Source organism: Ursus arctos, chromosome Y (genome assembly GCF_023065955.2).
Source record: "Ursus arctos isolate Adak ecotype North America chromosome Y, UrsArc2.0, whole genome shotgun sequence".
NCBI classification, from domain to species: domain Eukaryota; kingdom Metazoa; phylum Chordata; class Mammalia; order Carnivora; family Ursidae; genus Ursus; species Ursus arctos.
In genome coordinates, this window is record NC_079874.1 from 23798052 (window position 1) to 23812869 (window position 14818).

Below are 14818 nucleotides of genomic sequence, written 5' to 3' on the forward strand. Positions count from 1 at the left end.
TTACTTGTCTTGTTCCTGACCTTAGGGGGAACACCCTCAATTTTTCACCCTTGAGTATGATGTTTACTACGGCTTTTTCATATATGGCCTTTATTATACTGAGGTCTGTTCCCTCTAAACCTGTTTTGTTGAGAGTTTTTATCATAATGGATGTCGTACTTTGTCAAATGCTTTTTCTGCATCTATTGAGATGATCATATGGCTTTTATCAGTTGTCTTCTTAATGTGCTGTGTTATGCTGATTGATTTGTGAACTCTGAACCACACTTGAATCCCTGAAATAAATCCCACTTGATCTTGGTGAATGACTTTTACATGTATTGTTGGATTTGATTTACTAATTTTTTGTCAAGGATTTTTGCTTCTATGTTCATTAGCGACACTGGCCTGCAGTTGTCCTTTTTTTGTGGTGTGTTTGGTTTCAGTATGAGGATATTGCTGGCCTCACAGAATGAATTTGAGAATGCTCTTTCCTTTTCTATTTTTTGGAATAGTTTGAGAAGAATAGGTACAGAATTTTGTACAGGAACACGTTACCTTTTCTTCAGGACATGGAGTTATCCATGATTTGCATTTGCCTGTCATGTTGCCAAAGGTGGTCTGTTTGCCATTATATAAATAAACACAGCCATCTTCTGCCCCCTTCTTCTCCTCCCCCCCCCCCCCACCACAGGTACAATTTACCTGTGAAGCCATGTGGTCCTGGATTTTACTTATTGGGAGTTTTTTGATTACTGATTAAACTTCATTACTAGTAATCAGTCTATTCAAATTTTCCATTTTTTCCTGTTTTAGTCTTCAAGGAATGTTTGATTGTCAATTTCATATATTGTGGTCAGAAAAGATGCATGATGTGATTTCAATCTTTTTGAATTTATACAGACTTGTTTTGTACCCTAACATGTGATTGATCCTGGAGAACATTACATGTACACTTGTAAACAATGGGTATTCCACTGTTTTGTGACAGAATGTCCTGAATATATCTGTTAGGTCCAACTTTAATGTGTTATTCAAAACCACTGTTTCTTTGTTAATTTTCTGGATGGTTGATCTATCCATTGATGTAAGCGGTATGTTGAAGTCCTCTACTATTTTTATATTAATGTCAATTTCTTCCTTTTTGTCTGCTAAAAGATGTTTTGTATTTATTTTTTTTAATTGAGTGTCTTTTTTTTTTTAAGATTTTTTTTTTATTTATTTATTCGACAGAGATAGAGACAGCCAGCGAGAGAGGGAACACAAGCAGGGGGAGTGGGAGAGGAAGAAGCAGGCTCCTAGCAGAAGAGCCTGATGTGGGGCTCGATCCCAGAACTCTGGGATCACGCCCTGAGCCGAAGGCAGACGCTTAACTGCTGTGCCACCCAGGCACCCCAAGATGTTTCGTATTTAAGTTCTTCTAGTTGGGTGCACAGATGTTTACAATTGTTATAATCTCTTGTTGGAGTGTTCCCTCTATTATTATGTAATGTCCTTATTGTCTCTTGTTACAGTCTTTGTCTTTAAAAATCTGCTTTGAGGGGTGCCTGGGTGGCTCAGTCAGTTAAGCGTCTGCCTTCGGCTCAGGTCATGATTCCAGGGTCCTGGGATGGAGTCGTGCATCAAGTTCCCTGCTTAATGGGGAGTCTGCTTCTCCCTGTGCCTCTCCTGCTTCCCCCTGTTTGTGTGAGCTCTCTCTTTCCTCTCTGTGACAAATAAATAAGTAAAATAATAAATAAATAAATAAATAAATAAATAAATAAATAAATAAATAAATGTATGTATGTCTGTTTTGTCTGATATAAGCGTTACTACCCCACTTCCATTTCACAATAAGTGCTTTTCGATACCTTCACTTTCAAATCTGTATGTACCTTTTGGTCTGAAATAAGCCTCTTGTAGGTAGCATATAGATGGGTGTTGGTTTTTTATCCATTTGGTCACACTATGTCTTTTTATTAGAAAATTTAGTTCATTTGTATGAAGCCACAAACGATCCTGAATAGCCAAAGCAATTTTGAGAAAAAAGTACAAAACTGGAGGTATTATAATCCCAGATTTCAAGATAGACTGCAAAGCTGTAGTAATCAAAACAATATGGTACTGGCACAAAATCAGACACTTCGATCAACAGAACAGAATAGAGAGCCTAAAAATAAATCCATAATTACATGGTCAACTAGTCTTCAACAAAGCAGGAACATATATCCAACAGGAAAAAGACAGTCTCTTCAACAAATGGTATTGGGAAAGTTGGACAGATACATGCAGAAGAATGAAACTGAACCACCTTTTACCTTTTTTTTTTTTTTAAGATTTTATTTATTTATTTGACAGAGAGAGCGAGAGAGCACAAGCAGGGGGAGTGGGAGAGGAAGAAGCAGTCTCCTTGCCAAGCAGGGAGCATGATGCGTGAGTTGATCCCAGGACCCTGAGATCATGACCTGAGCTGAAGGGAGAAGCTTCACCATCTGAGCCACCCAGGTCCAGGCACCCCTGGACCATCTTGTAACACCATACCCAAAAAGAAATTCAAAGTGGATTAAAGACCTAAATATGAGACTTGAAACCATAAAAATCCTAGGGAAAAACAGGCAGTAATTTCTTTGATATCAGCCATAGAAATATGTTTCCAATTATGTTTCCTCAGGCAAGGGAGACAAAAGCAAAAATAAATTATTAGGACTATGCCAAAATAAAAAGGGTTTTCACGGTAACAAAAACCATTAACAAAAATAAGTCAATTTCCAGAATGGGAAAGGTATTTGCAAATGATATATATGATAAGGGGTTAGATACACTAAAATACACTGACTGCTGCCCAGAAATCACATTTCTTGATAATCTAGTTTAGATGTCCACCAGGACCTTTGTGCATAGTTTCAAGAGGACAGTAACAAACAAAGAAAGAGTTATAATCTAGCTATTATTCCAGGGTTCAGTTCAGTGGAAGCTGGAAGCAGACAAAAACACCTAGTCTTCCCCTGAAATAGATGCATTTTCATATTTCAAAAGCCACTGCCTGCATTATCTACTATAGCCAAACTACGGAAAGAGCCCAGACACGTCCACTGACAGATGAATGGATAAAGAGCATGTGAGATATATATATATATATACATACACACACACACACACAGACACACACAATGGAATATTGGCATCAGAAAGAATGAAATCTTGCCATTTGCAATGACGTGAATGGAACTAGAGGGTATCATGCTAAGTGAAAGAAGTCAGTCAGAGAAAGACAATTATCGTATAATCTCATTCATATGTGCAATTTAAGAAACATATGTTCAATTTAAGAAACATATGTGCAATGTTAAGAAGCAAAACTAAGGATCATAGGGGAAGAGAGGAAACAATAAAAGAAGATAAAACCAGAGAGGGAGACAAACCATAAGAGACTTAAGTGTAGGAAACAAGCTGAGTAGGGGAGGTGAGGGGATGGGGTAACTGCGTGATGGGCATTAAGGAGGCACGTGATGTAATGAGCAGTGGATGTTACATATAAGTGACAAATCACTAAATTCTATTGCGGAAGGAAGGAAGGAAGGAAGGAAGGAAGGAAGGAAGGAAGGAAGGAAGGAAGGAAGGAAGGAAGGAAGGAAGAAAGAAAGAAAGAAAGAAAGAAAGAAAGAAAGAAAGAAAGAAAGAAAGAAAGAAAGAAAGAAAGAAAGAGGAACAGATTCACTTAAACCTTTATGCAGAATTGGCAAGAAGATGAGAGGTGTTTAAAAAAAATACTGTGTTGGGTTTGTTTTTGTTTTTGTTTTCTTAAAATTAACCTATATTTAATGCAAACTGACAAGACAGGATATTCAAAAGAGTTCACATTACTCTAGAAAGAAAAAAAAAATGCTATCACCTGAAGGTCTCACTTTCAATCAGCCAGCATCTGCATGCTAACTGAGGTCCTCCCCTGTGGATCATTTTACAAGAAAACTTAAACTGAACACCACTGTGGCAATCTAGTGTAAAAACTAAATCACTAAATCAGATTACAGATTATCACAAAATTCAATAATTATCTACTTAGGCAACGTGGCAGCAAGCGCTTCTAAAGACAAAAGCAGAGGATTACATAATTACGAGCAAAGCTTCTTTAATAGCGAGAAGATTAAACTATAAGTAATCAAAGATCTAATAAAGATAAAAGATAGAAACCATGTTTTTTAGGCAGATTAAAAAAAAAGTTGTTTACAATTTTGATCAAAAATCTAAAAAAACTGTCATTTCAACAGAGAGAAAAACCAAACTAAAACTTTATACTGGTTACTTCTGATATCAAAACTCATTATTCCAACAAGATTAATTTTTTTTAAATTCAGTCCCTCCTTTTTCCTTCCTATTATCTCCCACTTTGATGTATTCTTATTGAGATAAGGACATCTAGAGTGCTCCATAAATGATGTGAGTTCTTGTGGTGGGTACTGTGATGTGCTGATTAGAATTTCTATCAGGAATGAAGGACTCCCAGCTGTAGAAATGCTGTCAGCCATCCTCAACTCTCAGAGTTGCCCTCTTCTCAGGTGGTCATATCCAAAGACAATTTTAAAAGTCCAGACCTTTTGTCCCAATTGAGAATCGTTCTGAGGGGTAATCCAACTTAAAACCCCTGGGAGAATCACTTAAGGCTCCTGCTGATGTTGTACCACTGCTCAATTTATAATTGTTATAGAAGTGTTAAATCAGGAGCACATGGGTGGCTCAGTCACTTTATTATCTGCCTTCAGATCAGGTCATGATCTCAGGGTCCTGGCATCAAACCCTACATTGGACTCCCAACTTAGCAGAAAGTCTGCTTCTCCCTCTGCCTGATGCTCCCCCTTGCTTGTGCTCTCTCTCTCTCTGTCAAATAAATAAATAAAATCTTTAAAAAAAAAAAGTATTAAATCATTATATTGTACACCTAAAACTAACGTAACTCTGTATGCTAACTAATTGGAATTTAAATAAAAACTTTCTTAAAAAGTACTCACATTTGTTCATTTGTTCTTAGATTAACCATAAAACTTCAGGATGCAGTAGACAAATTTCTAAGTTTTGTTTTTTCTTTCATGAAAATTTTGCAATGGAAATAACATGAACTTATTTGGCTTTCCATCAACACAGGCAGAGTAAGTCCTACATTTAATGGTGATTGATCTTTCTAAAGAATCCCTATTTCTTACAAGTGTTTGTCTTTAAACCAACTAAATAGGGCACTTTCACAAATGAATTTTAGCAATATCATCAGGAGGTAGAGAAAATATCACACACTTAAAATATGCATGGACACTCACAAATACACAAATAAGAAGCAAACAAAATCTTAAAAGCCCAATTTCCAAATATCTCCCTTTTATAAAACCAATCTAATTATAAGATGGTATTATAAATTCTGGATCTTTTGATTGGTCATTTCCCCAAGTGTCTAATGAATATTGTGGTCAAATAGCATCGTAAAAACAATAAACTAATTAATTAATTAAAGTCCCTGTCCCTCTGCCACTCTCCCTGCTTGTGGTCTCTCTGTCTCTGTCAAATAAATTAAGTAATTAATTTTTTTTAAAAAGAGTTCCTTGGTAATCTATAAAAGAAAAAACTAATTTCATTAAACATATTATATACCTTCATCAAAATATGAAAATATTCTTTAGTTTAATTTTACTAAACACCTCAATAAAAAGTAGGCAAGCGATTAATTTAGTAATATACCATTACTTTTTATAATGGCTAATTATAACATAGGAGTAAGAATAATACCATGATTAGTGATAAAGGAACACAGGAAGTGAATGAGTAACAGATTAGAAGAAAGAAGCAAGAACTAAAGTGGTGATGGTTGCACAACATTGCAATGTACTTAATACTACTGAATTAGACACTTAGAAGTGGTTAAAACAGATGTTAAAAAGAAAACACAGGGCCAAAATGCTATAGGCCATTGATTGACCTAGGCAAGTCACCAATAAGGCTTAATATATAATATAATTGTAGTTTCAACTTTCACCAGAAATGTAGTCTTCATTGGTCAGTCAGGAACTTTCTAGTAAGCACCCAATAAGGTAATCTATCAAATGCACCCTCTTTATCTCCCTAATGAAAATGAGGTGATTCTCCAATAAGATAACTTGTCTTTACCCCAATGAAAGCTGAGCTGCCTCGAATACTACTTTCTTTTCTTTTATTAGTGACTAAATAACCACCCCCCCCCACACACACACAGTTTTTCCTGTAAAAACTTTCCATATTGTACAAATCCTTGGCTCTCTCCTATTTGTTGGTGGGAATGCTGCCCAAATCATGAATTACTTAATAAAGCCAATTAGATCTTTAAATTTACTGTTGAATTTTTGTCTTTTAACAGAGCAAATTTTGTTATATCTATTTTACCATTTTTAAAAAATTTAATATACCAAAACCACATTGATCATTGTCAATGAGTGAACTGTACTGTAAGTGAATTATATATTGGCAGAATTGTAATAATTATCCACTAACTACTTTTTGCCTGTAATCTTTGGAGACCTGAAAACATAATTTTTTAACTCATCATTTCTTTTTTTTTCCAAGATTTTATTTATTGATCTGACAGAGACAGAGCATGAGCAGGGCAAGGGACAGAGGGAGAGGGAGAAGTACACTCCCACTGAGCAGGGAGCCTGACGTGGGGCTCAATCCCTGGACCCTGAGATCATGACCTAAGCTGAAGGCAGACGCTTCAGCTGACCGACTGAGCCACCCAGGCGCCCCTAATTCATTGTTTTCTGTAGGGTTAAAAAAACATATGGAGTAGTAAGGATAAAACTATAGACACCAGTTAGAAGATGGTGCATAAAAAAACAAAGGAAGGTGGTATGAGAGTGGTACTATTCTGGAAAAATTTTAAATTCAGAAGTAATAGAATTTACTGATGGATTGAATAGAACGTAAATAAGAGTTAGGAGTAACTCCAAAGATTTTAGACTGGGAAATAATGGGAAGAATGTAGTCTAAAGACTATATGAGTAGCAGGTGAAAGTTGGTAAGAAATCAAAAATTAGACTCCAGACTATGTGCATTGATATGTCCAATTAAATATTTATATCTAAATATGATGAGTATGCAGTTCAGAGAAGGGATCCACCCTGAAAATATAAATATATGAATCTTAGTTTATGTTATGGTGTTGAGCAATTACTTAAGGCAATGAAGCAGGTATCTCTATTCATAAGCCAAATTCTAAAATAGTAACAAAACCAAACTACACACACATACAGACCCTTCAACAATGCACATTTGAATTGCAAAGGTCCAGTTATACACATGTTTTTAAAATTAATATTTTTTAAAGATTTTATTTATTTATTTGACAGAGAGAGAGACAGCCAGAGAGAGAGGGAACACAAGCAGGGGGAGTGGGAGAGGAAGAAGCAGGCTCCCAGCAGAGGAGCCTGATGTGGGGCTCGATCCCATAACACCAGGATCATGCCCTGAGCTGAATGTCTGAGCCACCCAGGCGCCCCTAAAATTAATATATTGGAGGGGCACCTGGCTGGCTGAGTCCATTAAGTCCGACCCTTGGTTTTGGCTCAGGTCCTGATCTCAGGGTTATGAAAAAGAGCCCCATGTTGGGCTCCACACCAGGTATGGAGTCTGCTTGAGATTCTCTCCCTCTCCTTTGCCATTCACCCCCAGCCTCCCCACCCCCCCAAGCCCCGCTAAATAGGAAAGTGTTAAGGTATAAGCAGGGAGAGGTCAGGTGTGAGGAGCTTGGGGGCCTGGCTAGGCTCTGAAAGTATTCCTGACAGGCAAAACTCTAAGCCAGAGTGAAAAAGAGTTAAGGAAACAGACCATCTGTCCCTGACTGTTAGGGAGTATTTTTCTTTGGCGGCTACAGTGTAATCATAGAAAATGGCCAAATCTCAAAGAATTAAGTCATTAAGGGTGTTATCAATAGTCCTTGCTCACACCAAGACAGCACAAGAATCTCAAGGCCACAGGCTTCCACGAAGTCCTCAATAAAAGAATGCCACTAGAAGCCCTCTGTGCCAACCCATTCAGGACCCTTCTCAACTAAGGAACTTCTGCTTTCCTTTCTGCTCTCACCTTCACTTAATGAACTTTCACTTCACTTCACCCTTTTGTGTCCGTGAGATTCATTCTTTGAATCCATGAGACAAGAACCCTGGGATCCTGTAACACTGCCCCACACTCTCTCTATATAATAAATAAATAAATGGAGAGTCTGCTTCTCCCTCTGCCCCTCTGTCTCTCTCTGACAAATAAATAAATAAAATCTTTTTAAAAAATAAAATTAAATAAATAAAATATTTAAAATTTTTAATTAATTAAAAAATATTTTAAATTCCCATAATATATGGGAAAAGTTTTGGAGATTTGAGACAATTTGAAAAAAACTCACAGATAAATCCTATAGCCTAGAAACATTTAAAAACTTAAGTAAAACTTCAGTTTGTCATTAATGCATAAAATATATTTAGATACTAGTCTAGTTTGCCATTTATTACTCTAAAATACAATCGGCACTTGCACAAGGTGGGAGGTAAGGGCATTGACCCCACAGAGTTGAAAATATATGTGTAACTTCTCCTTCCCCTGAAAGTTACCTAGTAACAGCTTCCGGTGGACCAGAAGCCTTTCTTATAGAATAAACAGCTTATTAACACATATTTTGTATGTTAAATGTACCATAAAGTATATTCATCCAATACGCTAGAGAAAACTAAATGTTGTTAAAATTATAAAGAAGAAAAAATATATTTAAAAAATATACTGAACTGTATTTATGAAGGAAAATAACTGCTTGAAGGAGACCCATATAGTTCAAAGCCATGTTGTTCAAGGGTCAAGTATATACACAAATCTATTACAAAAATGTTTAATTTATCCAAAGTTAATATATAAATGCTTGCAGAGTATATATAGTACCACTCACAGCTGAAAAAAATATGAACAAAAGCAAAGATGGAATATTAAATACAAACTGTACTACTGTTATAAATTCTTAGCCACTTTCTGTTGTTATTGCAGTGAGTTCAACTGTCATGAATATCCTTCAACTGTGACTAATCATCCCTTCTTGAACAGTTCATCTCCTACCACAAAAGAACGTGATCTCTTGCTGTTAGTATTTTCCATGGTGTTTAGTGTACTATCATGAACCTCAGATAAGACCACAGTACCAAAGTGCCCCTACTGATGCTGGAATGGCTCAAAAGAAGCAAAGTCATGATGTTACAACAAAAGTTGAATTGCCTGATATGTACTATAGGTTGAGGTCTGCACCTGCAGTTACCCACCATTTCAAGATATATGAATCCAGCATAAAGACCACTTGTTTAAAAAGAGGAAATCCAGGAAGCCATCACTAAAGCCAGGCCAGCAGGTGCAAAAACCCGTCACTATCTTTTGTGAAATGCCTTTTCATGTCTCATGTTGTAAATGCCGCTTTCCTGTGGGTATGGGGTTGCCCTAAGGGAGGCATACCTATAGACAGACTCTAATTCGATCCTAGAAAAAGGAAAAGTCATTATACAATAACTTAAAAGGAAGGTGAAGGAATGTAAAGCTGGAAAATTTAATGCCAGCAAAGGATGGTTCCAAAAATTTAGAAAGAACTTTGCCTTGAAAAATGTCAAGAAAACAGGAGAGGCAGCCCCTGCCAACCAAGAGGCAGAAGACAAATTCCCAGATACCATTAAGAAAATCACCAAAGGAAAAGCAGGTTTTTATGCAGACAAAAGTGCCCTACTCTGGAAGAAAGTGTCACAAAGGAAGAGAAGCAAACACAAGGATTTAAGGCAGGAAGGCATAGGCCAAGTCTACTGTTTTGTGCAAAAGCAGCCAGGCCTGATCACGTCTGCTGTTAATTTGTGAGAACTGCTTCAAGTCGCTGAGACTAGAAGGGAAGAGATAAACACCAGAGCCTCTCTCGGTTGCACAAGAAAGCCGGACAATGAAAACCCTTTTTCTGAATTGGTTCCATCGATGCTTTGTCTCTGCCATCAGGAAGTACCCTGCCAGTGAGGGACTACCTCCTAAAGTTCTTTTGATATTGGACAGTGCTGCTCACGAGCTAGTCCCCCATGAGTTCGGCACCAGAGGTATCAAAGTGGTCTACTTGTCCCCAAACACAACGTCTCTAATTCAGCCCCCAGATCAGAGGGTCATAAATAAGGTCCTTTAAAGTTCAACACACATGGCACCATATGAAAAGAGCTGTCAGTGCTAGGGAAGAGAACCCCGATGTAAAGAACATCATGAGAACCTGGAAGGACTGCACCATCGAAGACGCCACCATTGTCAGAGAAAAATCCATGAGAGCCATGAAGCCCCAGTAACTCCTGCTGAAGAAAACTGTGTCTGGGTGTTGTGCCTGACTTCACAGTCTTTACAACAGAGGCAATCAGCAAAATCATAAAAGAGATTATAGGTATGGCAACGAAGGTGGAGGGTGAGGGTTTAAAGATCTGGATCTTGGAGACATTCAAGAGCTAATACACACCACCTCAGAAGACTTGACAGAAGTCAACTTGAGGGAGATGAGAACTCCTGAACCAGTACCAGATGATGAGGATGGAGACACAGAGGAAGCCATGCCGGAAAACAAATCGACAGTAGGCAGTCTGGCAGAAGGCTCTGATTATTCAAGACTGCTTTTGACTTCTTTTACGACATGGACCCTTCCATGATATGGACACTGAAAGTAAAGCAAACTGTAGAAGGGCTGGACCCATACAGTGACATTTTTAGAGAAACGAAAAAGCAAGAAAGTGTGACAGAAACTACTTTGTATTCCCATAAAGTTACACTGAGTGTACCTGCCTCTCCTGCCTCCCCTGAGACAGCAAGACCAACTCCTCCTCAGCCTACTCACTGCAAGGATGAGGAGGATGAAGACCTTTATGATGATCCCCTTCCATTTAGTGGACAGTAAATCATCATCATGCTGTACAGTTAATATACTTATCCATTGTGTTTGTGTGTGTCTTTATGGGAAAATTTAGTAATCATACAGCAGGAACTGCATGAGATGTTTCGTGTCATTAGCATCATCATGTATTCACTGTGTAGGACATCGTGTGCAAGACTCACAGGGAAGTGGATAGCCTATCCTTACAGAGCCATACAGAGAGTAAGACTTAACGTAAAATTAATAATGTGCTGGTGCTCTTACTGTTTTATGTTTTGCTTTCAAAGAGTTGCCTTACGCTATAATGATGCCTCTCTCTCAGAATTGGAGAAACTGTATCAGCCTCTCATCACATGTAACTGTTTCTTCTTTAATGTATTTATGTGTCCAATTCTGTATTATGAATGTGACTGTGATACCATAGGCCATTAAAATTTTATACTGATTCGTTCATTAGTTATGTATAGGCTGACTACCAAGAAGCAATCGTATAGACCACAGTGGTTACCAAAAGCAACCATACCACCGCTTCTTTGTTGTCAACGCACGAACTGTTATACCTGTAAATAAATATGAATTGCTTTTTCATGTTATCTTTTCCTTTTTGGTGTCTAGTGTTAGTGGTACATATAACATCTACAGTGTTTTCTGACAATAAAGCAATATTGATGCAAAGGTACTGACAAGATGATTCATGGTATAAGACATGACATAAATTTATAGTGTTGATAAATACAATTCTGTAAGTACATCTTGTCTTTCTTATGACTTTATAATAACTTTTTCTTTTCCCAGTCCACTTTACTTTAAGAATACAGAATAAAATACTTATACAAAATATGCGTTTATCAACTGTTTATGTCATCAATAAGGCTTCAGGCCAACAGCAGGTTATTAGCAAACCATGCTCCATAGTTAAGACTAATAGAAAACCTAAACCTTCTTTTTCAGAGACTTGTTTCTTCCTAATCAGCCATTGCTTCTTTTCAGACCACACTAACAAAGCCCCTAGCTATCTCTGCAGTAACCAAGACTGACACAAATGTAGATCACTGATATGATTCCAGCCTATGAAAAGCAAGGCCACATTTATCATACTTAGGAAGGAACACAATATAATTCAAGGAATTTTGTCCCTCTCATAGGAAAAAAACAAAACATTAATAGCAGCGGTTTTCAACTGCACATACAATAAGCAACCTTCAAAAACATGACTTTTTTACATAGTGTTAAAAGACAAAAATTCAACTGTGTAAATTTAAGGGTCTAACTGGACTCAATCAAGTGTTTCATAAATCCAGCAGCATCCCATCTAACAAGTACAGGGAAGCTCAAGGATTTGTACAAAATAGAAAGCTTTTGGGGAGGGGGTGGCAAGAGAGTCAGGAGTGAAAGGTTTTCAGGGGCTCCTGGGTGGAGCCTAGAATCCTTTTAAAATATTTTTTTTTAATTTTTTATTATGTTATATAAGTCACCATACTGTACATCATTAGTTTTTGATGTAGTGTTCCATGATTCATTGTTTACATAGAACATCCAGTGCTCTGTGCAACTCGTGCCCTCCTTCAAAAGAAAAAAAAAGAAAAGATTTATTTCCTGGTTAGCACTGATAATGTAATGTGTCACCTGGGCCCATCCAAAGTAAGATGAGGTACTTTCACTAGTCAGACTCTTTTGTCCCCAAACGAAGGTGATCTCACTTGAAATAAAACAATGAATTTCAAACTTTAAAGGTAATATGGGCATTTTAAATAGACTAAAAATTACTGGTTAAGACTACATTTCCATGGGAGAAGAAAAGTGCAGTTAGGTTAAGTTAAGCTCTAGGTTAGTGACTTGCCCTTGATACCATTGAGATCTGTGTTTTTCTTTTTAGTAATACAAATAGTCAATTATTGTATGGTATACCTCAAAGTAATATAATGTTACCTACTGAGAATATATCAATTAAAAATGAATAAATAACCAGATAATGGTCAGGCCGTGTATAAAAATAGAACTTTCTCCTGCAAACTACCCAGGAAACCAATGCTTATCTCTAACAAGTCAGATACCCAGATTGCTATAAATCATACTTCCAATACCAGATTGCTATTTTTAATAATAATCCAGGGCTAAACAATAATTTCATAATGATCATTCCAAAATGGCCAGAATTTGATTAATAATTGTCATGTTCCTTAATTTTTATCCCGATTCAATTTAGGTCCAAACAAGCCAAATATACACTCCTAGCAAAGCATGCAGGATTCTTCCTTTCTAGCTTACCTGCCTACAGCTTCCTTCCCCTTCCTACAGGAACCAATATTCTCCAATCAGGAAAGATCTGGTACCTTTTTCCAATCTTCTGCCTACCTTTCAGGTGAATGATCATGGCTGACTCTCTTACTACAGCAAACTCAGGATAGATAGCCTTTGTTTTTTTCATTTAGCTGGTCTTTACTTATTTCTATATTCCTTTCTGATGTAATTGGTCAGACTTAAGACCTAGGTTTCAAGAATTTTAAAAAGTTCCTCAGGGGGTTACTGTTTAACCAAGGAAGAAATCCACTGCGAAGAGCTTCAACTGCTGTGATCCTTTCCAAACACATCTTTCTACAGTTTCCTCTCTCATTAAGAAATGTTCACATTCCTCTTTGAATTTACACTATTCTTCACCCTGTCTTGGAATTAGCACAGCACACCTCTTTTTGTTGTTGATATTGTGAAAATCAAGAAAAGGAAACTTCGGTAAAATGGCGCTTGGAAGGGGAATTGGCATTCCTACCAGTCCTACCTACCATTCCCTCTCAACTGCAGATTAGAGAGGAAGAGACAGATCTTGCTTGTGGATACTACTTTACTATACTACTTTACTCTCCTTATGAAAGGGCTTATCTTCTCCCTCTCACCTTCCCACAACAGCCCAGCCAATTAGAATACACTATACTTTGAACTCTCAGTGTAGCCAATGTACTTTTTACTTTATAACAGCTTTTTCAAAGCCCGCTTCCTCTACCAAAGAGCATTAAGAACCCTCCTCTCTTTTGTTCTCCAGACTTGCCTAAGGTTTTGCTGCAGCTTGCTTGTTCAGAATTGTAATTCTCCACTATTCCCAAATAAACCCTTATTTTGAAAGTTTACATTACATGGGGATCCCAGAGAAGACACCAACAACTCTAGGACTGATGAGCAAGCAGAACGCATAGAGCTAACTGTACTTAAGGCCTTTTCTCCAACCCTGAGATTGCAGGATAAGTTTTCTCCTGGATTTGGTGCTTCCTGCTTTCTGTATGAGCTATCCATGCTTTACTTGGGATTTGTTTTAAGGCCTTGGTTGTGTTTCCATGTTCTGAAAGTACTTGTTTGGCATTTAGTCTGCCTCCATCTTGGAATCAGACTGTTTCTGATAGAATTATGCTTGCCTTTGGTCTGAATCCTGTTTGGAATCACTGCTCATACTGGAAATGTGCCAGTTTGAATGTTAGCCTTCAATTCTACTTAATTGGACTGTTTTAATTGTGCCACTTGGAATTGTGCAGGCCTTTGGGTCAACTCCTTTTGGGAATTGGATTGTTTCCGTTGGAACTGAGCCTGTTGGAACTGTGAAGTCTCTGCTCCTAGTTCTGTCTGGGGTTGGACTCTTCTTACTAGAACTGTGCTAGAGGTGTGCAGCACCTCACTTTCTGAAACTGTGCTGGTCTCTGCTCTGGTTCCTAAAAAACCTCTAAGAAATGGGATGCCAGTCAGCAAAATGCTTTAAGGGTGTCCCACCACACCCCTGCACTGAGACTCTTGCCGGTTTATATTTGAAAACTATGGTCCCTGTGCTTGTGCATTTATAACTAAATAGACTAACTTACCTAAAGTAATTCAAAACTTCAATGACTAGTGTGCGGAACTTTGTTTTCAGATTTTATTTATTTATTTAGAGAGAAAGAGCAAGAAGAGGGGGAG

The 14818-nt window shown here is 37.5% G+C and overlaps 1 protein-coding gene across 1 annotated transcript in view; it reads right to left on the bottom strand.

Moving 5' to 3' along the window:
* LOC113248378 (eukaryotic translation initiation factor 4B-like) overlaps positions 1 to 10567 on the bottom strand; it is a 174758-nt gene extending 164191 nt beyond the window's left edge. The window contains 2 exon segments of the mRNA XM_057315351.1: positions 10238 to 10358; positions 10475 to 10567. Coding sequence (XP_057171334.1) covers positions 10238 to 10358; positions 10475 to 10567 — 214 coding nt within the window.
* Positions 10568 to 14818: the final 4251 nt, after the last annotated feature.